The following is a 23,471-nucleotide window of genomic DNA, read 5'->3' as shown; positions in this document are numbered from 1 at the left end:
TAGTGATCTTGGGACAGAGGGAATGTGCAGGTAGCTGTACTGTTCCCATTCGAAGAGTACCTGTGTAAGAAATGATGATGGGAAGATGGTTTCAGAGAAACCCATGAACTGATGCAAAGACAAATGAATTTGAAAGAATTAGGGACTTTGAGCAGCAGCATAAAATAAAATTTTTAAAAAGAGAAAGAGAGGGGGAGGGGAGAGAGAGAGTGCCAGCTTGTGCTATGACAGCCAGTGGACACTTGGTGCCCTTTGTCTCTTGGCCTGCTGCAGCAGACCCTGTGGCACGTGACCAACTACCATTGAGTTTGTCCCAATCCCCCCAACAACTGCTTTTTCTTCGCCTTGGCAGCCAGTCTTCCAGGAATGTGGGAACGCACCCTGACTATTGGCAGTGCAGGAAAAACTTTTAGTGTCACTGGTTGGAAGGTAAGCCTTGGGAAAATATGGGGACCTGAAAGATTGGGGAGAAAGTCTGGTTGAGAGCAGGAGTAAAGATGTTTAAAAAGAAAGTAAGGTTTGGAGAGAATGAGGGTCCAGAGGAGAGAATCGAATCCTTTTCTTCCTTTGGTCTAGGTGGGCTGGGTCCTGGGCCCAGATCATCTAATGAAGCATCTTCGGACTGTTCACCAGAATTGCCTGTATCACTGCCCCACACAGGCCCAGGTGAGGAGTTGGAACTCTTTTCTTTCATAAGATGTCCTGGACTTTGGGCCAGGGGCTCTAGAGATTCTAAAAGACTTATATGTCTGGACAGACCTTGAGATGGACCCCCTTTCTCCCATTCTCACCTTTACCCCTGCACTGGAGGAGATTGTCACTGTCAAGGGTGAGAAAGATCTGATGGATCTGGAGGCTGCTATCGCTAGAGTTAACTGATTCTAGCAAAGCATTTGCCAGAGTCAGTTTAATTTCTGGATAAGGTAGAGGTATGTGGGATTAGGCTAATAATAGCACAGGAAGTGGATTCAGAAGGGTTGGATATTCAGGCCTAAAGAAGAGTCACTTATGGTTCAGTGTCAGTCTGAAAGAAGTGCCCTAGTGGACTGTCAGAAGAACGAGTCACTGGGCTGTTGAGTGACACAAAACTAAGAGGGATAACTATGAGTTGGGATGTCCAAGTCTGGTGTCAGAATCATCTTAACAGAGTAGGATGAAATTTAGTAGGTGTAAATTTAAAATCTTACATAGGTTTAAAACCTCAAGATCACAGATATAATTTAGAAAAGCATGCCTGTGTAGCTGTTTGTCTAAAAAAATGAGCTGGGGATTTTAATGGACCACAGACTCATTTTTAGTCAACAGGAGGCACAGTGGATAGAGTCAGGAAGACTGAGAGTGGAATCAGGAAGACTCATCTTCCTGAGTTCAAAACTGGTCTCAGACACTTAGTTGTGTGACCCTGGGCAAGTCACTTAAACTTGTTTGCCTCAGTTTCCTCATCTGTAAAATGAGCTAGAGAAAGAAATGGCAACCCTTACCAAGAAAATCCTAAATGGTGTCATGGATGAACAACAATAATAAAATTTAGGGTAAGAGTTGCATATTATCCAGGATTGGGGAAGTGACAACCCTGCTATACTCTGCCCTGGCCAAGCCATATTTGAAATATCACTTTCAGTTCTGGGCACCACATTTTAGGAAAGATACGGACAAAGTGGAAAGCATCCAGATGAAGGTGACTAGGATGGTGTGAAGGGTTCACATGGACTTGGCCTGGAGCCAGCTCTAATCTGGAGGATTGGTTGTTCAATTTTAAGTGTGAGCCTTTATACCTCTGCACTTAGCAATCATTGCAGATCATTTAAAATCACTTTTTTGTTTTGTTTGACTTAAGAATGTGTTAATGATGCAGATTAAATTTGAGTGTGACAAGATCATAGGATTATAAAACTTCAGAACTGAAAGGAACCTTAGAAATATCTAATCTATTTCTCTTACAGAGGGGGAAACTGAGGCTTGGAGTAGTTTATTCAATTAGTTGGGGGTAGAAACCTAATGAAGATGGGGTTCTAAGGAGATTAATTTAGAGGCTTATGTTATGAGTGATTGGAAAGGGGAGATAATAGAGATGGAGAGGTCAGTTAAAAGATTATTATGAGAGTCCTAGTGAGAGGTGATGAGAGCCTGAGCTAGGTTGGGGCTGATAGGGATAAAGAAGGTGACAGATGTAATGACTACAACTCCCAATTACATAGCACTCTAAGATTTACAAAGTACTTGACTCACAACAAACAAACTTGTGAAGGGGTTAGTACAAGAATTGTTATCTCTTTGACAGAGAGGGAAATCAAGGCCCCGAGGGGATAAGGGACTTAGCCTGGGGCACAGCTGGGGTACATGTCCTAGGTGAATCGAAGGTTATCCTCAGGCTCTTGGGATTCTCCACAGCATCCCAGGTAGTCCCCATCCCACTCTCTCTCCTATACCAGGAAGCTGTGTTTTCCAGTTTTGAACGGGAGCTGCAAGTCTTTGGTCAGCCTGAGAGCTATTTTGTCCAGCTGCATAAGGCTATTCAGAAAAAGCGGGATCACATGATGAACAGCCTGCAGACCATTGGCATGAAGTCCATAGTCCCTCAGGGCACCTACTTCCTCATTGCAGACATCTCCATCTTCAGTGAGGCTGGGGGAAGTGGGTAAAGTGTGGTTGGGGAGAAGGGGAGAGGAGTAAGGGAACATTCTGGGGGTTCATCAAGGGCCTTCATGTGGTTCCACCTTGTCATGCAGAGGAAAAGATGCCCCAACTCCCTGGCTCAGAGGGGGAGGCCTATGACTCTAGATTTATCAAGTGGATGATAAAGAACAAGGTAAGTCCCAGAGGGTTTATAAGCAGGACTTTGCTCCTCCCCGCATCAGATAAGACTCCTTTCAGTTCTGACCATCTGTGATGCTGTAGCTCTGGATTCCTGAACCATCAACAGCTGGTGTCAGAAATGAACTTTGATTTTATCCCCTCTCCTTCCCCCTTCCCCACACCCTGGAAATTCTTAGAACTTCTCATTTTCCCTGGGCTTGGCCTTGGCTTTTTCTCCTCTCTAGGGCTTGGTGGCCATTCCAGTCTCACTGTTCTACAGCTCAGAGCAGAAGAAGCATTTTGACCACTACATTCGGTTCTGCTTTATGAAGGTGAGTGTGTGCATGCTGGGGAATGGTGAGGAACCAAGAGATGGGATAAAAAAAAAAATATATTTACAAGGTCCCAACTGTAGCTTCCTTCCCTCTTAACTTCAGAGGGATTTTTTTTTTAATCATATCCAGGGATCTAGGAATCCCAGTTCATACCAAAGACTAGCATTCAGTGCCTTAATGATATGCCTGGGGTATAGAAATGAACAGGTGGGCAGATGCCTGACTCATCTCCATAAAGCTGTTCCTTCTTTCCTGTCCAGAACCACTACTGCTATGTGGGTATCGCTAACTCACCGCTCCCTGGGCTCTTTCACAAAAATACCTATCTTTACCCTGGCATGGGCATGGGTTCTTGTCCAACATCACTGCACGTGGCATCAAGGGTACACCCCCAGGACTGGAGAGGGGCAAAGAGGGCACCAGTGCAACAAGAGGAAGCTTGTTGCTAGCTCCTGGGCTAAGCAAGTTGATTTCAATCTCTGTTTAGAATGACTCCACTTTTGAGGCCATGGATGACAAGCTACAGCAGTGGAAAAAAGAACTAGAATCCTGATTTCTGCACCAGCTCTCTCCCATTCCTACTTGGGCTCACTTTACTTGATAGGACCATTCCCCCTCTCTCCATCCATCCTTTGTGCTTCAGGAATTCCCAGGTTTGGGGGAAGGAGGAGGGAAGCTCCTTAACTAGGGCCCAAGTCAGAAAGGGATAAAAAAAAAAAAGGTCTTCCTTCATTCCCTTACCTACTACTATACCTCAGTGAAAGTCTGCTCTCCCTTTTATTATGGCATTTGGGGACCCAGGAACTTTCATCTACCCAGCACCCCTATTCCCATCTGTGCAAGAGGAAGCATTTGACCTGGTTAGCATCAGGGTGTTTTCTCTCTGGCTGGGCTCTCTCTAGAATGTCCCTCCCTCCTTTATCACTTCTTCTCCCTGTTGAGTCATAAAGTGGGATTTCCCTCCTCACTGTGAACACCTGAATCAGCCACCCCCCAATGAGGCATGGATACCAGCCAGGCTAGAAGTCACCTGAGGTTTACAAGGACACCTGACATCTTCCTTTCATCCCTTCATGGTCCCATGTTGCTGTAACTTATCTTGGTTTTTCTTCTTTCACTTTTAAGGGGCTGGGTCAACTGCTAGGCTGCCTTTCATAGCCAGCCAATCCTTGGGAGGATCCCAAGAGCATTTACCTCAAGCCAAGAACCATACTTTGCCCTTAATAAAGTTTATTGCACGTTATGTAGACTGTTATTCTCTGCTCAAAATCCCTTTGCTCCTAAGTGGTCATTTCTCACATCTGCCCTATAAAATCTCTAGCCTTCTTCAAAGCTTTTCTCAAATACCATTTCCTACAGGAAGGCTTTCCTGATTGCCTTCAGTTGCTAGGGCTTCCCCCACCCCTGAAATTACAGCATATTTTCTTTGTACATCTTTACTACATGTTTATACGTGTGGTTTTCCCCAATAAAATGTTAGCTCCTTGAGGGCACGGACTGCCTTGTGTTTATCCTTACACCCCTAGGGCCTGACACAGGGTCTTTTACTGTTTTGTTGACAAATAGAATTCTTTTTTGTTTTGTTTTTAGATAGAATTCTTGATCTAGGAAGGACCTCATGGATTATCTAGTATCTCAGATCCCTTCACTTTATAGATGAAAACTTTCAGTGAAGGGCTCCTTCCCCTACGCCAAGTTTCCTACTCACCCAGAAAAGTTCCAAGGCCATACAGGGCTCACTTGCCAAGTGAATGATAAAGACAATAGATGCCGAGTTCAGAGACCAGAGAGATAACTGCATTTAATGGGATCTTTGGAGGGATCATGGAGCTTTCAACCTATGAGATACTGTCTCTCCAAATGCCTTCTGTCAACAAACTGCCAACAAGCATTAAGTATCTGCTGTGTACTAGGCACTGTGCTGATCACTGCGGGGGGAGGGGGGGTGTTCAAAGAAAGACAGAAGCTGGGTCTAGGATCTTAACATTGTAAAAGAGGAGAAATTCAAATAACCAGGTACATTTAAGCCAGATACAGAGCAGATGGGACAGAATCTCAGAAGGAAAGGGAAAAAGGTGTGAGGACTGGGAAAGGCATCCAGCAGGAGCTAAGACTAAAGCTGAGTATTGAAAGAAGTCAAGGGAACCAAGAGGTGTGGGGGAGGGGGCAAAGCATTTGAGGCATGGGGAACAAAAGGCACTGAGATGGGGAGAGGAAGGGTCTTTTGCAGGGAATTGTGTGTAGGCCAGTGTAGCTGGTTCATTGAGTAGGTAGAAGGGAGCCTCTTCCTAGCCATACTGTTGGGCCCCCTCCCTCTTCCAGTTCCCCTTTTTTGCAGTCTCTCCATTAGAATGTAAACTCCTTGAGGCTAGGGACTATCTTGCTTATTTGTATCTGCAGCACTTGCCACCTGGCAAACAGTGAGCACTTAATGAATGCTCTGGCAGAGGTTGAATTTGAACCTAGGTCCACTGCTTCCTTCTAAAGCAGAGGTTCCCAAACTTATTTGGCCTCCTGCCCTCTTTTCAAAAACAAATAGCTCCCTCTGGAAATCTACTTTCTTTAACCCTTTAATTTTTTTCCTGAAATTTGCCTTTTTTTTTTCTTTTGCCTTTTTGGAGGGCAGTTGGGGTTCCCCCAAAGTTACACAGCTAGTTTTTGTGTGTGTGTGTGTTAAGTGTCTGAGGCCAGAACCGAACTTGGGTCCTCCTGACTTCGGGGCCAGCACTTTACTCACTGCGCCACCCAGGCGCCCCAAAATTTGTGTCATTTCAAAAAAATATAATTTTTTTAAAATGATGCCTCTTAAATTTAATAATTTATTGTAAATTTGTGGGATTTTCCTGCATTAAAATTTTGACGATGCAATACTGTGTCACGTAACCACATAGTATCATTGTAAACAAGTCATCACACACATCCCCTGCTAATGCATGCTGGACTTCCTGACAATGTGCTACTGGTTGCCTGCCAACACTTGTTTGTCCAGCTGTCCACAGACTTGACCATTGATCCGTTACAACTTGCATTTTGTGTGTTTCTTTAGAAAATGTAATCACTACAACTCTGTTATACAACAGTTGAAACATGTATAAACGGTTTTTTGAAATTTTCTTACGTTTCCTTATGCTTCCACTGCCGCCCTTATTTTTATTCATTGCCCCCCCCACTCCCACCCCGGCACCTGAGGCTACAACCTGGGTCTCCCTCCCCCATCGTTACAGTGACACACACACATACCCCAGTGGGCAGTATCACCCAAATTGGGAAAACAGCAAAATGAGGAATAAAATTTTTAAGATAAATTTTTTTCCCTGGAAAGGATCTCTGGACACTGAGAAAGTCCTGCCAAAGATGCTGTGGTTTCAGGGTACAGTGAAGAGTCCCCCAAAGCAGTGTAACATGTCCAAAAGAGATTCCCATTATATTTCCCTAAAAATCCATTTCTTCCTCAAAAAACCTTATTTCTGTAGAAGGCACCATTATGGTCGTCACCCAGGTGTGTAGCCTCTGAGTCATCCCTGACGCTTTCCTTTACCCCTCTATGTAACAATCAGTTGTCAAACGTTATTCATTCAGCCTTCACATCTCTCCTATATCTATGCCCTTCTCTCTACTTATATAAACCCTAATTCAGGCTCTGACTTCTGAGCCGAGTACAGTGCCTGGCATGTAATAAATGCCAATTAAATGCTTGTTGATTAATTATTTCCAGCAGTCTCCTGATTGGTCTCCCTTGTTTGTATGTGAATCCAGAGTCACAAAATTAGTATTCCTAAAAGAGATTTGACTAGGTCAGTCCCCTACTTAAAAATCTTCAGTGGTTCCCCATTGCTGTAGAAACCTAGTATACAAACTCCTCACCCTGGTATTTTTTTTAAATAATTTTTTCCCCAATTACATATAAAAACAACTTTTAAAATTTAATTTTTTAAAATTTTGAGTTCCAAATTCCCTCCCTGAGATGGTAAGCAATTTTATATAGGTTATACATGTGCAATCATGAAAATCATTTCCATCAATCATGTGAAAGCACACACACAAAACCATGAGAGAAAAAATAAACTGAAAAGTGATATGCTTCGATCTACATTCAACTCCAATCAGTTCTTCTCTGGATGTGGATAGCATTTTTTATCATGAATCTTGGATTTGTCTTGGATCACTGTATTGCTGAGAATAGCTAAGTTATTCACAGGTGATCATCATACAACATTGCTATTACTGTGTACAATGGTCTCCTGGTTCTCCTCCCTTCACTCAGCCTCAGTTCATATAAGTCCAGGTTTTTCTGGAGTCTGCCTGCTCATCATTTCTTATAAGAGAATAGTATTCCATCACAATCATATACCACATGTTCAGCCATTTCCCAACTGATGGACATCCTCTCAATTTCTAATTCTTTGCCACCACAAAAAGCTGCTATAAATAAATTTGTACATGTGGGTCATTTCCCCTTTTTTATGATTTCTTTGGAATACAGACCTAGTTAGTGGTATTGCTGGGTCAAAGGGTATGCAGTTTGATTTCCCTTTGGGCATAGTTGAGTTCACAACTCCACCAACTGTGCCTTAATGCCCCAACTTTCCTCCTCCATTTACCATTTTCCTTTTCTGTCATGTTAGATAATCTGACACTTGTGAGGTAGTACCTCAGAGCTGTTTTGTATTTGGTTTTTTTGGGGGTGAGGGAGAAAGGCAGGGCAATTGGGTTTAAGTGACTTGCTCAAGTTCACACAGCTATTAAGTGTTAAGTGCTAGAGGCCAAATTTGAGTTAGTTCAGATCCCCCTGACTCTGGGCCAGTTCTATTCACTGTGCAACCTAGCTGCCCCCCAAATACAATTTTTTTTTTCTTTTCGGAGGGGAGAGAGCAGGGGAATTGGGGTTAAGTGACTTGCCCAAGGTCACACAGCTAGTTAAGTGTCAAGTGTCTGAGGCTGGATTTGAACTCAGGTCCTCTTGACTTCAGGGCCTGTACTCTATTCACTGTGCCACCTAGCTGCCCCCACCACTCTACTTCTTAACTAGTACCAGACATTTATTAATCTTGTGTACCTAATCTATTCCACTTATCCACCACTCTATTTCTTAATCAGTACCAGACTGTTTTGATGGTTACTGCTTTATGACACAGTTCGAAATCTTGTACAGGTAGGCCACCTTCCTTCACAATTTTTTTTCATTAATTCCCTTTATATTCTTGAACTTTTTTTCTTCCAGATGAACTCATCCTGGTATTTAAAGCCCTCCAAAATCTAGTTCCAGCTGACCTGACATATATATATATATATATATATATATATATATATACATATTAAGCACCTTATATATTATATATTAAGCCCCTTCAGAAACTCTATGTTCCAGTCAAACCAGCCTACCAGCTGTTCCATGAACTTGACAAATCATCTACCCCTTCTCTACCTTTAGATGGGCTGTCTTCAATGCCCAGAATGCATTCCTCTTTATCTCAGGTGCCATCTCCTATGAAAGAAGGCTGGAAAGGGCAGTAGCTTTGAATGCCAAACAAAGTGCAGTTTTCCCTTCCATATCTCAGGAGTTAGGAGTGAGGCACCCTCTTAATTTGGAAAATCTGTGTAAAAATTTTTGGCTGTCCCTTTGTATCAGAGAAGTCTGAATTATTATGGTATTAAAATATGTTGATATTATACAATATTATAGATCTATTTAATGCATTTCTGAGTTTTTAAACTTTTTCTATGTCATCTGCTGGTTTTTGCAAAACTCCCCAAAAATTCTCATTTAATTTCTTATGCTGACCCTTGATATATCAAAACCTTGATGGGGAAAGTCAATGCAAGGAAGATATTTTACATCTTATCCTGATGGTGATAAGAAATCACTGGAGTTTTTTTAAGTAGGGCGGTACAGAAAGATTACTCTGACAACTGATTGGAGTATGAAGTGGAAGAAGGTGAGACTTGTGATGGGAGGCGAATCAGCAGGCTATTGCAAGTATTAAAGGAGTATCAGAATGATTTGTTATGGGTTAAAAGAAAAGAGAGAGCTTGATCAGTGGGACAAAGTAGGTACACAATATATAGAATTAAATACACTAATAAAGTAACAAGCCCAAAGATCACAGTCACTGGGGGAAGATTCATTCACTATTTAACAAGAGCTGGTGGGGAAAGTGGACAGCAGGCTGGCAGAAATTAAATTTAGATCATCCGTTTATATCATACACCAAGATAAGCAAAATGGAAATATGACCTAGATCTTAAAAGGTCACATTAGAAACAAATTAGTGGAGAAAGGAAGAAATTACCTTTAAAATTAGGGGAAGAGTTGGTGACTAAAGAAGTGACAGAGAGGATCACACAAAATAAAATGGTCAATTTTGATTACGTAGAATTTTAAAAGTTTTGGCACAAACAAATTTAACGTAGCAAAACTTAAGGGGAAAACAGGCAACTGGGAGAAAAAATCTATGCAAGTTTCTCTGACATATATATAAGGATATATAAGGAACTGATTGAAATTTATATGTCTAAGATCCATTCTCCAACAATGGTCAGAGGGTATGAACAGGCAGTTTCCAAAGGCAGGTTAGCAACAATAATGAAGAAATGCTCTAAACCACTAATAATTAGTGGAATGAAAATGATAGCAGCTTTGGGGTTCTACCTCATACCCATCAGAATGACAAAGATGACAAACAAGGGAAATGACAAATGTTGGAGGGTCTGTGGAAAAACAGGTACACTCATAATGCACAGTTGGTATAGAGCTATGAATTGATTGCTCCAACCATTGTTCAAAGCAATTTAGATCTATGACTGTGATAGTAATGGCAATTAAGGATTCCCCTGTATTGGCTTGGTTTTCAAACTGATTGTGTTAAAACCCAGAGTTTGTTAATCCCACCTGTGGGATGGACTTTTTGAAGTGAAAAGAAAGTCCTGAACTGGGAGGAGCTGGTGACGTAGATTGGGAGAGATAAGAGAGAGGCAGAAGATCTTTTTGGAAGCAGCACCTCGTGGAGAGAGAGAGACTAAGAGAATTGCTGGTGGCCGCTTTGAATTGCCCTGGACTTTTGAGACCTGCCCCCTGGGCTGCCAAGGACTGAGGAGACATGGCTGTTTTGCTGGTACTTTGTCTGTTTGTTTTGATGTTATTTTGCCAGATTTGTCCACTGGTGAAAGACTGTCCTTTTGTTGAGGAAGTCCTGGAACCTGGCTGTTCACTAAGAAGCCCTGAGACTGTCCTGCAGACAGAGAGTGAATACTGTCCACTGGTGAAGGACAGTGCTGTTGTTGCAGGGGTCTGGGAGCCTTTCTGTTGGTTCAGAAGCCCTGAAGAAGGATTTTCTTGTTGTATGTTTACAGAAATCCTGGGAGAGGGCTTTGCTAATGTGTTCAGGGGTTCTAGGACTGTTCTACAGACAGAGGATAAATTTATGAAGGGATTGGCAATGTATCTTATGGCCTTGCTAAGCCTTGTCTCCCCAGGAACTAAGATTGCTGAGAACTTGCCTCCTGTCAAGATGAAGAAAAGACCTCCATTTGGGTATTAAGTGCTGTGTTTAAACTTGATGTAACTCTGGGGTAGATTCAATTGTGATCCAGGGGTGGGGAACTTTTGACCTTATGTTTGGAAACTAATCTCCATTTGAGAAGAGGGGCTTTGTGGTGGACTTAATTAAGGTATAGCCTAGGGGTGGAGAAGTGTTTAGAACAGAGACTTTGTAATTGATTGAATGATTGGAAGGTCCTGGGGTGGGGTAGTCCTTGGAGATTATTTAATCACATTTAGTAAATGCAGTATTTGGAATGATGTCATGTTTTGATCTTCTCTGTTCTTGGTTGGTCACTGAATAAAATGGAGAGCACCTATGCTGGTATTCTGAACCTTGGGAAGTTGCCTTTCCTTGGCATTATATTACAGCAACTGTTGTCCCATTTTTCATCAAAGAGAAGGGGGCAGAGTGGATATCTGATAGACTAGTAAGCCAGATTTATATTCCAGGGAAAATTCTAGAACTTATTATTAAAGAGGTAGTTTATGAGGTATTTAGAAAGGGAAGCAGGGATCATTAAAAGCCAGCAGGGTTTCATTAAGCATAGGTCATGGAAGGCCAACCTTATTTCCCTTTTGATAGGGCAACTAGACGGGCAGGCTTCAGGACAATGCTATAGAAGGACCGATGAAAGAAAGGAGGGTGTTTAGCCTGATAAACACCTTGGGGGAGGGGAAAAGCAGAGGAGAGGACCTGATAGTTGTCTTTAATGATATAAAGAACTGTCCCATAGGAGAGGGATTATACTGGTTCTTTTTGGTTCTAGAAAGTAAATCTAATAGATAGAAGTTTCAGAGAGACAGATTTAAAATGAAGAATGAGAGATATCAAACAACTTCTGGGAGCCAAGAAGATGGAATAACCAGTAAAGTAACTCTCCCATGTTCACCTCCAAACAACCACCAAATAGCGCCCCAAAACAAATCCTAGAACAGCAGAACCAACAAGATAGTGTGAAACTGGAAGATTGGCAAGAAAGGTATGTCTTGTTCAGGCAAAAGGGGAACATAGTCCAGGACAAGAAAATGTCTCAGCAAGATAGCTGCAAGCCCCACCTCAGCAAACCAGCAGGAAATCCTGAGCCCCAAATGCTAACAAGCAAACGCTAACACCAGGACCTCCCCCCATGTGCATCAGCATAGCCAGGTAACTGGCAGACTCCAGCTCTGACAGGCCCCCCATTCTTCAGCATAGCCTCAGACAAAGAGGCAGCCTCCAGCAGCCAGACCACTATGTGCTTCAGTGTAGCGCGGGAGAAATGCAGAAACACTCCATGGGAGACACCAGCACCAAAATCCCTGCTTAGCACCAGGTAAGCTGTCAGACCCCTATGGGTCTTCAGCAGCACTAGCCACCCCCTCAGCAGCAGACACAAGGATCCCCTGGTAGCCTCAGGGCAACATCAGTGCAGCACCAGGTAAACAGGTAGGACCTGTAGTCCCTGGCACAAGAAGTCTGAGACAGTACTCCTTCCATCCCAGGAACACAGCTAAAATTTAAAAGCAAGGAAAAAGGCCAAAAAAAGATGAGCAAAAAACAAAAAAAGAATCTGACCGGAGAAAGTTATTATGGTCACAGGGAAGATCAAGACACAAACTCAGAAGAGGACAACGATGTCAAAACACCTATGGGTAAAGCCCCAAAGAAAAATGGGAAGTGGTCTCAAGCCCAGAAAGAACGTGTGGAATAGCTCAAAAAAGAGCTTAAAAATCACATAAGAGAGGTAGAAGAAAAAGTAGGAAAAGAAGTGAGAGTGATGCAAGAGAATTATGAAAAAAGAGTCAACAGCTTGGAAAAAGAAAACAACTGCTTAAGAAGTAGAATTGACCAAAAGGAAAAGGAGATACAAAAATCCATTGAAGAAAACGACTCCTTAGAAAGTGCAATTTGGTTAAATGGAAAAGGAAGCACAAAAGCTAATTGAGGGAAACAACTTCTTAAAAGTTAGAACTGGGCAAGTGGAAGCTAATGCCTCTATGAGGTACCAAGAATCAATCAAACAAATTCAAAAGAATGAAAAAATAGAAAATGTAAAATGCCTCATTGGAAAAACAACTGACCTAGAAAACAGATCCTGGAGAGACAATGTCAGAATCATTGGACTACATGAAAGCCACACACAAAAGGAGTCCTTGGACAGCATCTTTCAAGAAATTGTCAAGAAAAACTGCCACAAGTTGTGGTATATGAATGGAATGGAATGCTATTGTGCATGAAATGATGAATAGGCAGACTTCAGAAAAACCTGGAAAGACTTATATGAACTGATGTTGAGTAAGGAGAACAGAACCAGGAGAACATTGTACACAATTACAGCTGTGTTGTACAATGACTAACTTTGATAGACTTGGCTCTTCTCAGCAAGGTAAAGTTCTAAGACAAGTCCAAAAGACTCATGTAGAAAAAGGTCATCCATATCCAGAGAAAGAATTATGGAGTTTGAATACAGATAAAAATGTACTATTTGCTCTTTTTTTACGTTTTGTCTCTTCTTTCTTCTTGTTCATTCCATTGGTTCTAATTCTTCTTTACAACATGACTAATGTGAAAATGTTTAATATGAATGTGTATGTATAGCCTATATAGGATTGCATGCCATCTTGGGGAGGGGAGAAGGAAGAGAGGGGGAGAAAATTTAAAACTCAAAAGCTTGTGTAACTGAATGTTGTAAACTAAAAATAAATTAATTTAAAAAAAGAAAAAGAAAAACTGCCTTAATATCCTGGAACCAGAGGGCAAAAAAGGCATTGAAAGAATACACTAATCACCTCAGGAAAGAGATCCCAAAATAAAAACTCCAAGGAACAGTATAGCCAAATAACAGAACTATCAGATCAAGGAAAAAATACTACAATTGGCCAAAAAGAAACAATTCAAATACTGCAGAGCCACAATCAGGATTACACAGGCCTTAGCAGCTGCAACATTAAAAAACAGGAGGTCATGGAACATGATATTCTGGAAGGCAAAGGAACTAGGACTACAACCAAGAATCACCTACTGGCCAAATTGAGCATAATATTTCAAGGGAAAAAATGGCCATTCAATGAAATAGAAGCATTTCAAGCCTTCATAAGAAGACCAGAACTGAACAAAAAATTTGATCTCCAATACCAAGACCCAAGAGAAGCCTAAAAAGGTAAAAAAGGAAAAGAAAACATAAGGGATTCAATAAAGATGAACTATTTACATCCCTACATGGGAAGATGATATTTTTAATTAAAAAAAAATTAAGGGATGAGAAAAGGGGAGTACACTTGGTGCAAAAGGAAGGGAGAGGTAAGAAATGGAAATGTTTAGCTTAGAAGTGAAGACTATAGAGGCCATAACAGCTGTCTTCAACTTTTTGAGGGGTCATGGAGGAAGGAGGGATCAGATGTATTTTGCTTCGCTAAAAGGGCAGAACCAGGAGCAATGAGATTTTTTAAAAGATTTAAAGGATGTAAGGAAAAACTTCCTAATGGTTAAAGTCACCCCAAAATGAGGTGGGCTGCCTTGAAAAGCAGTGTTCCTCTCATTGGAAGTCTTCAACCTAAGGCTGAATGACCACTGGCTTGGAATGATACAGGTGGGATTCTTGGTCCATGGGTTCCACAAGGGCAGACACAACATCTCATCCAAACTCTGAGTTGTCCCCCTGGACTTGGCCCAACATTTTACTAACAGAAGGCATGAAAGAATGCTTACTAAATTTGCTTTTCCTTGTGTCTCCAGTGTTTGGCACAGTGTCTGGCACTTAATCAATTATCATTTATATGACTGACTGACTGGATTGGCTAGTGCTTGGTCCCATCAGGTTCTCTTATGTTCAAGGAGGGGCCATGCCCAAGCTTAGCATACCTATGCTGATGTGTTTCTCTTCATCATATACCAGCCACTGGTAAACCTCATCACTGAAACATAGGACATTGTGTTTTTTGCACAGCTCTGCTATTAATTCCAGTTCTGCTCTGCTGAACACCTGTAGGGAAAAGGAGGGGAGGGAAGGGAAGGGAAGAGAAAAAATAGGTCCAGGATGGATTATTATCTAGCAGAGACCACCCTACCCCCAAGGAGAAGGAAGGAACCACTGACAGCATTTGAACTCAGAACCCTAAGGGGTAGGAGACAACCCAGCTCCAATTGAAGGAGGAGAGAATGACTGAGAGAAACCTTATACCTGACCTAAATAGTATATTATAATAAAATAGAAAGAACACTGAACTCAGTCAACAGACCTGAGTTCAAGTCCCAGCTCTCTTAGCTATATGACCCCCAGGAAAGTAATTTCACTTTTCTGCACCTCCATTTCCCTCTTCTGTTTAATAAGGTCTTATACCTGCATGACCTCATAGGGTTGTTGGGAACATCAAATGAGGTATTGAATATAATGTAAAGTACTTTGTAAACCTTAAGATGATATAGAAATATAAACTAGAATAAGGCAGCAAAATAAATTGGTAGAAAGCTAGCTAGTCTTGGCATTAATAAGACATGGGTTCAAGTTCTGGTTCTGACACAAAGGCTGTGTGTGATCATGGACAACTTGCCAAACCTCTCAGTATGACGTTGTTAAATCCCTAAGAGTATAACTTAGAAATGCTAATATGCATTGGTGGAGGGGCTTTCCATAATGGAAGTTCTGGCTTTTTTCCTGGACCTCCCAAGAAAAGTGTAACATTTACCTTGCCCAAAGGGTTGTTGGGTGAATTGATGACGATGGCCTTGGTCCTAGGAGTGAACTTGCGGGCCAGCTCAGCTGGATCTAGCTGCCAGTCACCACTGGACATCAATTGGCCATCATGGGCTGGTGGCTAGCAGAGGAAGCCAGAGAAGCCAGAACTGCCTTCAGTTTCCAAGGTTAGTCTTCCTCCTGTCCCAGTGCCTCCCTGGTCCCACCTTCTCTTCACCCTCTTCCTTCCTCCCACGTGCCCCCATCTCCTAGTCCCTAAAGGGGACAGGATTCAGCTACACACTTCCTAGGATCTGGCCTTTGAACCCCACCCTGCCTGGGGTCCCTAAAAATTCTCACCGGTTGTAGTGGCACAAACACGGGACAGCCACCAGCCATCTTTGTCATGGGCTCATAGCAGTCAAAATAGGGTTCAATGAGAATGACCTGGGGACCAAGTGAAGGAAGGTAAGGGGAGTCACTATTAGGACTAGACACTCTATATGGAGCCCCCTACCCTCAGACCTCTATCTCCCCACTATTTCCATGTCTCACCTCATCTCCTTCATCCACTAGAGCCTGAAAAGCAGAAAAGAGGGCCCCATAGGCACCCACTGTCACAAGCACATTCTTTAGGGGATCCAAGTCTTGTTCCAGAAGTTTCCCAAAGAACTGAGCCAGGATCTTTACAAGGGGAGGGTGACCCTGTGGAGGGAATCAAGAGGACCTGCCAAGATCAAAGATCACCAGACTTTCCCGGAGTGGGTTAGAGTTTTCCCTTTTATCCTTTTTTTGTCTGGGCTCAAATCTCTACATTCTTAGGGGGAAGATAAGCATGCAGAAAGGTCATGAGTTAAGTCTGGTCATTGTGTTCAGGTTAGATGGGAGTGGGGTGGTTCAGGAATGGACTGAAGAGACAGAGCAGGGAGAGGGGGGGACGCACAAAACCACGTGTGTACTGATTGAGCATGATGTTTCCGCTGACAGCATGTTTGAATGCTTCCACGGTGAATTCTGGCGGTGCAAAGTCAGGGAAGCCCTGGCCCAAGTTCACAGCTTCACTCTCATTGGCCAACTGCACAAACTCCACCCTAGGATGGGAATGGAAAACCAGGAAAAATAGAATTAGGGAACGGGAACCAGCACATCTCTCCCTGTCCATGGGCATGGACAGAAAGTGGGGGACATTGGTGTCTGGCCTACTCCAAGGCCCCAAAGGGTCATCCTGGAATGAAACCAGAGCACAGAACTGGGTCACAGAATCAGCTGAAAGGAACCTGACAAGCTCAACTCTTCCATTTCATTGAAGATAAGTAAACTGAGGTGAAGAGAGGCTATTTGCTGAGGATCACACTGCTAGTTCCTGAGCTCCCTTCCTTTGCTAGTCACCTCTGGGCTCTTGGCCAGCCTTCTCCTACCTCCTCTACCCTTCCCCCTCTGTGCAGTCCTCTTTCAGTGCCTGTGGGTCTCTGTAGCAAGGTTTATACAGAAAGTCTTTAGGAAATAAATGGCCCTAAGCGTCTGGTCACATAGTACAGTGGTCATGGAACAGAGGAGACTCCATTGCTCCCCACATCCTACCCATGCCCATTATTACCCTTCAGGAGGAGCAAGGAGCTTGGGCCAAGAGGCACTTTATCCATCCTCAAATGTGCTCCAAAGGACTCCTTACAGAAAGATAGCAACTGGACTGGTAATATTTTTAGCATGGGGAATTCCCAATGGAGAAAATACCCTCTACCAAGGCAGGTCAGGACCTTCTCTGCTTAGAACACTGAGGGATTAGGTGACCTGCCCAGGGTCACACAGCAAGGATGCCTCAAGTAACTCAAGCCTTCCTGGTTTCAAAGTCATCTTAATAAAAGTTTAGTCAATAATCTGGTTCCTTTCCTGCCTTTCCGTTCATCATAGATAGGTAGCACATTAGATAGTCCTGGGTCTGGAGTCAAATTCAGAGACAAATTAGCTATTTGACTTTGGATAAGTCATTTAACCTTGGTTTGTCAGTTTATTCATCTGTAAAATGGGAATAATAATAACACCAGCTACTTCTTAGGATTGTTATGAGAATAAAATGAAATATCTTAAAACCATTTGCAAACCTAGTTTTTGTTATTTTTATAAATTTATACTTCATTCCCCTCTATGTACTCTATGATCCAGGGATACTGATCTCCCGTCTCCCAACTACGAACATTTTCTTTTTTTCTTTTAGGGAGGCAACTGGGGTTAAGAGACTGGCCCAGGATCACATAGCTAGTAAGTCAAATGTCCGAGGCTGGATTTGAACCTGGGTCCTCTTGATTCTAGGGCCAGTGCTCTATCCACTGTGCCACCTGATGGGGTACAGGCTCTGGGAACCCCCTTGAGCTCTCCTTGAATCTTCCCACACAAGGCATTTTCCTGAGGCCATAAACCTTTCATTTTAGTTCGGCCCAAATCTCAGTTACTAGCCTAGCCTGCCATTGTCCAGCTACTCCCCACCCTTGCTCCTCCTATATCTATACCCAAATCTGTTACCCTCAAACTAGCCTAGCCCTCTATTGTCTGTCATCTCCAGGTAGTCTCCAGCTATTTTCCACTCTTAATCTCTCCTTACTGGAGTCTGACCTCATTTGACTCTTCCTGAAGACCCTCCCCAATTCCTCCTCTAGACCACCCTATTCATATAGTGAATGGCTTATGGCCTCAGGCAAATGCCTCCAGTGGGAAGATTCAAGGAAAGCTCAAGGGGGTTCCCAGAGCCTGTACCCCATCATCACCTTGTGCCACCGACCCACCCTTTTAAAAGATCCTGTTCATTTTCACTGGATGTCTCCCATACCCAGAATGCTCTCCCTCATTTCCACCTCTTGACTTCCTTCAAGTCTTTGCTAAAATCTCACTTTCTGTAAAAATCCTTTCCCAGTCCTCCTTAGTGCTAGGGCCTTCCCTCTTAAATTATCTGCAGTTTAAATCTTGTATATATGTATACTTATGTTTGCATATAGTTTTTGCTAGATTTTTGCCTTTCTTCATACTCCCAGTGCTTGGCACAGTGCCTAGAATGTAGTAAATTCCTGGCATGTTAAAAAATGCTCATTGACTGACAACCTTCTCATGTTCCGATTCTATTCTGTTCTGTCTTCAAAAAAGTCATTGCTTAAACACTAAGGCGCTCAGCACAATGCCTAGTAAGTGCTACAGAAACGGTTATTATTAGCTATTACTATTATTGGTTTCCTCTATGTGTCTATTCCTTGTCCAGTTGTAAGTTCCCAGAGAAAAGGGGCAAGGGAACAAGCATTTTACTTAAGCCTACCACAAGCATAGTGCTAAGTAAACATTACCCCACTTGGTCCTCCCAACCACCTGGGAGGAGGTGGGTGCTACTACAAAGGCCTTTTTACTGTAGAGGAACAGAGGCAGCTGGAGGTTAAATGCCATGCTAAGGACAGATACAATCTCATCCACCTTCGTTGGCCCCCTTAAGCATGGCTTTCAGGGTGAAAGGGAAGACAGCTGACCACTAGCAAATCAGAAGGCCCTTCAGGTCTAAGGATTCACTAACTACCTCAACTCAGGCCACCATCTCCTCCTATGTCTCAGGGCCTGGTGTGACTCTGTAATTCCCTTCTCCTCCAATCCTGTCCTCAGAAAACCTGCTTCCCGGATTAGGGGACTCAGGGAGCTAATTAACTCCTCCCTCTCCCAGTCCGGAGACTTTGGGCTGCAAATCTTTTTCCCACCTGAAGGAAGGGTGGAGTGTGGAGGTCGGACAAATCTAATCTCACTTTTGTGGGGGCTGAAAGCTTTCGAAATCCCAGGGTTTAAGGTCCTCCAGGTCCCTCCCCCTCCCCCCTACTAAATAGGGTTGTTTTCTCCTCCACAGAAAAAGGCACAAGAATAAATGCCTTTTAAGGTAGGGTCCACCTGAAATCCTTGCACGTCTGCCACCCAACGGCCAAATTCTTCCTAGGTCGCACAAACTTGTGTCCTAGGTCACCAAAGGTCCTTGTCAATTCTTCTGCGTTTTCCCCCGCCCCTCTCCCAGCCCCTAAACCACACCCACCCATACACCCACTCTCTCTCCCCCTCCTCTTCCCCCCCTCTCCCTCTCTCTCTCCCTCCCCCCCCCCCCTTCTTGTTCTCTCTCCTCTTACTCACCAAGGGTTCTGATCAATGCCTTCCAGCCTTCGAGCCTGAAACTGCTTGGACATTTTGACCTGAAGGGGCAAGGAGAGAGACTGAGCCGGAGCACGTGTGCTGGGAGAAGGCTTCTTTCTCTCTCACAAGCCAGGAAAACTGTTCTTCCCTCCCCACTGGCTCCTCCTCGGGCCAGTCATCCTTAGCCCCACCCCCTACTTTAAGATTACAAAAAAGGAGCCTAATTTTAAAAAAAGGTAGCCCCTTTAAAAAGAAAAATAACCTCGTTTAAAAAATAAAAGGCAGCCTATATATTTTTTAAAGGTAGACTGCTTAAAAAAAAAAACAAAGCCTTGTCTAAAAGAAAAGTAGCCTCGTTTAAAAAATAAAAAGTAGCCTGGGTTTTTTTTTTTTTTTAAGGCGCCTTGTTTTAAAAACAAAACAAAGCAAAACAGCAAACCAACTCTCAGGTAACTCCAGGCTGGATCTCCGATCTCAGACCTTGCCCGAGGTCTCAGTGTGTTCCAGGAGCCCGGCCTGAGGACCCAGGCTCTTCCTCAGAATGCCCAGCCATCTTCTGCAGATTGATAGATAGTAACCTATGTCACAATTCCCCGAACGCCCTTTCCCCCAGCTCTCTGACTTTATTCGGGGACTCGGGCTACCGTGACTCCGGGGAACACTGGTTCTACCCTACCCTCTTCTCGGCCCAAGGGGTCACTGACCGGGCCTGTTTTACCCTTTGTCTGAGCTCGGAGTCACAGATATGGTTCTGGTCTAGCAGGGTGATTTTTTTAAAGTTATCACGTTACGTTCTTTTTTTCCCCCTCCCCTTCCCCCAACTTTGAAATGGCTACCGTTAGGCACAAATATACATACATAAATGTACATACACAGAAATATATGTACACACATGCACACATATATACACATACCTATACACATGCATATACATGTCAGTTTTTTTTCTGAATTTAAGCATCATCTTACTTCATAGGATCTTTTCGGTTAATTTGGATATTTATAATAAGTCATCAGGGTTAATATTTATTCCCTGAAATAGCTACAGTATAGAATAGAACTACACCAAGAGGCTTTTGAAGAGCCTAAAGTCTCACACACAAATAGGAAGGGGGGCTATGGGGATAAGACTGAAGGTAGGGAGGGGTGAGAGAAGTGGGATGGGAAGGTGAGAGAGAAAGAGCCAGAGGATGGATGAAGATAGAAGGCTAAGGAGATGAGAAATGAAAGCGGGCAGTGAGGGGATGAGAAGTACAGTTTGGGAGACACAGAGAATGTGCCACACAAGGGAAAATAGGGAAACTGAAGCTGGAAGAAAAGCCTGAGAGAAAAGGAAGAGGGAACACAGGAGTGCAGATTTAGGGAGACGGGTGGGGAAACAACTGGGAGAACTGAGAAGAAAAGGGAGAAGCTGGAGGGGCGGGATGAGGTGGGAAGTGAACAAGCCAGGCAAAGAGGAGGGGGATGGGGAAGAGAAGCAAAGAAATAAGAGGAATCCAAGAATGGAGAATGAGGGGTGGTCTGCAGGGTACCATTTATTTGCTCTAAGAATGAGAAAAGAAGGAAATGGTCTCAGAGGAGCCAAGAGAGCTGTTGCTAAGTCTAGGCACCAAAGCTCATGCATTTGATTACGTGAGGGCCCCCTCAGACCCTCACTCAGAATTGGATGAATTATTTTTGCACACTATTACAACAAGCTTAAAAATATGGTTTCCCACCCAGAATCAAATTAGAAGGGTGGAGGGAGGCTACTAGAAGAACATACTTTGACAATAGCCAGAAATGGTACCGATATAGTCAAGAGAAAAATATTAAAAAGCAGACACAAAAAGGAAAGCAGGATCAAACCAGGATTAAGCGTGGGAATAAACAACCCTACTTTTCACTACTGATTTCACAATATTTCATAGTATCCCCAAGGCCTACCACATAGCAAGCTTTGGACCTCAAATTGATTAGCTTTCCCATTTATACAAAGGAAACAGGGAGGAAGGGGCGAAGGAAGTGATTTGACTAAAGTCACCCAAGGATTTAGCTGTGCCGCCTGACTCCCACCCAAGCCTTATGTAATATAGCAAAATAAAGCACCTAGTACAGTGCCTGTCAGGGCAGCTAGGTGGCGCAGTGGACAGAGCACTGGGCTTGAAGACTCTTCCTGAGCTCAAATCGGGTCTTAGTCACTAAATATGTGACCTTGGGCAAGTCACTTAACCTTGTTTGTTTCAGTTTCCTCATCTGGAAAATGAGCTGGAGAAGGAAATGGCAAACCACTCCCACATCTTTGCTAAATAAGCCTTGTAGGGGAGGACTGAATCAACCACAAAGCCTGCCCATAATGGATACTTAACAAATGCTCATTAACTAAGGAGAGGATGTTCATAAATATTGCTGATTGCCTCTTTATCAAGAAAAAATAATTTAGGTTCAGTACAGACTATTTAAAGTCAAGTAATGTGTAAAATTTTCTGTTCAAAAGTGTTTAAAATTTATGAAAAAAAGTTTTCACATAAAAATCATACACAGTAAGAAAAAAAAAAGGTAGGAAGGAGACACAAACAGGAGGGTTTTGTTACTGTGTGTAATGGGAATGTAAATTTAAAGATCTTCCCTGCCCCTAGGTTAAAGTGCACCAGGAGCCTGGGGTGGGAGGCTTGTTTTTCAGTAGATACTTCTTGATTGGCCAGTGAGTCAATAAGGTTGTTACATTCTCTGAGCCAGGAGAAGGCTATATAAGCCCTGATTTGAGGCTTTGTTTTGGAGCTCAGTTTGAGAAGTGTTCTGTGATTTGATCAGGTGAAATTCTGGGAAGCCGTCCAGAGGGGGGCCCCCCCTCTGGCTTTGAAAAACCCAGATGTTGATTTGGTATGGATGTAATGGTTGGACAGTTTGGAAAGCTGTCTACTTTATCTGTTTCTGTCTTGATACTTCTCTGCCTGGTATACTTTGAAGTTTGGGGTGCTGACCTTTTTCCCCTGAAACGATATATGTTTGACTGATTAAAGTAAGCTTGTTAACCCATTTTGAGTTGCTTTCCTTTAACAAAGCAGATCCAAGAACCTGTATGGGCAACCACCCTAGGGACCCTTGGGGTGCTTGCTGCTACACTGTGTCAACTTTAAAATATACTTACACTACCTACCAATCTTTTTTGTTCTTTGTGTATTGGAATATTTGTGTTTGTTGATGATTATTCATAACGAAAACTTCTTTTTTAAGTTAGCTATGAACACAGGTTAGCTGAGGTGGAGTTCATATCTTGCCCTAGCAGGCAAAGGAACCCTAGCTGGAAGAGCCCTGGAATAGAGAACTGAATTTCCCTTTTGGTGCTCCTACTTAAAATAAGATTTTCAGAAAAGCTTTTATGGGCCAGTTATATTCCCTTAAGAACAATATTCATCATGTTTATTTGAAAGGGACAGAACTTCCAAATATAAGAACTATATAATGTAATCCTGTAAATACTGGGGAAAAATAACCCCAAACAACAACCCAAACCTAGAGTTACATCACACATCTACAATGCACCGACATAGGCATCTATCCCAAGTAAATTACTTTCTGAAAACAGTGTGGCTGAGAATTTTAATTGAGACTGTACTAGACAAAATTTAAACAGAAAAGAACAAGGGCTTTCTTTCATGTTCTGTTAGTGATGAATGAATCTGACATGTCCTGGTTAAAAAGTCAGTGCCTTTAAACCACTGGTATCAATGGTGGCAGTTTTGTTGATGAGGTTTGTTTTTTTGGTTGGGGGTGGGAGGGGCTTCTACTTCTAAAAAAGCTTTTATTTAAGCCACCAAATGCAGCCTTTAAATGTTGTTTGTCAAGATTTTGTTGCTCTGGAATCTACCTCTTCACACAGTGATATCTTAGTGTTTTGGGCCTGGTGCTGTTTAGTTGTGCATAAAGAAACACTTGCAGACCAAACTGAAACAGCTTTTAATTTAGAGACCTACATATTAGAATGGGAGCTGGAAACTATATATAAGACAGAAGAGAGAG

At 42.9% G+C, this 23,471-nt stretch overlaps 3 protein-coding genes across 19 annotated transcripts in view; 1 reads left to right on the top strand and 2 right to left on the bottom strand.

Annotated features, from left to right (window-relative positions):
- The window catches only part of SPOUT1 (SPOUT domain containing methyltransferase 1), a 151,934-nt gene that overhangs the window by 40,440 nt on the left and 88,023 nt on the right, over positions 1-23,471 (bottom strand). The gene's annotated exons all lie outside the window — the stretch shown is intronic.
- LOC138147150 (kynurenine--oxoglutarate transaminase 1-like) lies at positions 355-4,374 on the top strand. The gene is made up of 6 exons (XM_069069455.1): positions 355-429; positions 577-666; positions 2,433-2,619; positions 2,730-2,809; positions 3,042-3,128; positions 3,619-4,374. The coding sequence occupies exons 1-6, from the start codon at positions 367-369 to the stop codon at positions 3,682-3,684; spliced, it is 573 nt and encodes a 190-aa protein (XP_068925556.1). The 5' UTR covers positions 355-366; the 3' UTR covers positions 3,685-4,374.
- Positions 14,466-23,471, bottom strand: part of LOC138147148 (kynurenine--oxoglutarate transaminase 1-like) — a 48,334-nt gene continuing 39,328 nt past the window's right edge. For 16 of the 17 annotated variants that reach the window (XM_069069438.1, XM_069069449.1, XM_069069447.1 and 13 more), the window contains 6 exons: positions 19,470-19,528; positions 16,267-16,414; positions 15,879-16,028; positions 15,684-15,770; positions 15,337-15,465; positions 14,466-14,633 (listed from right to left, as the gene is read on the bottom strand). In XM_069069438.1, the coding sequence (XP_068925539.1) occupies positions 14,481-14,633; positions 15,337-15,465; positions 15,684-15,770; positions 15,879-16,028; positions 16,267-16,414; positions 19,470-19,528 (726 nt within the window). In that variant the 3' untranslated portion in view covers positions 14,466-14,480. Of the gene's footprint in view, positions 14,634-15,336; positions 15,466-15,683; positions 15,771-15,878; positions 16,029-16,266; positions 16,415-19,469; positions 19,529-19,949; positions 20,016-23,471 lie in introns of those variants that run through there. The other variant, XM_069069454.1, reaches the window with a different exon arrangement.

The sequence above is a fragment of the Petaurus breviceps genome, unplaced genomic scaffold (assembly GCF_028583685.1).
Source record: "Petaurus breviceps papuanus isolate PSGF00001 unplaced genomic scaffold, PetGlider_PUasm1.0 90779, whole genome shotgun sequence".
In the NCBI taxonomy this organism is placed as follows: domain Eukaryota; kingdom Metazoa; phylum Chordata; class Mammalia; order Diprotodontia; family Petauridae; genus Petaurus; species Petaurus breviceps.
The sequence above is the reverse complement of the archived record's forward strand: the minus strand, read 5'-3'. Positions and strand labels throughout refer to the sequence as shown.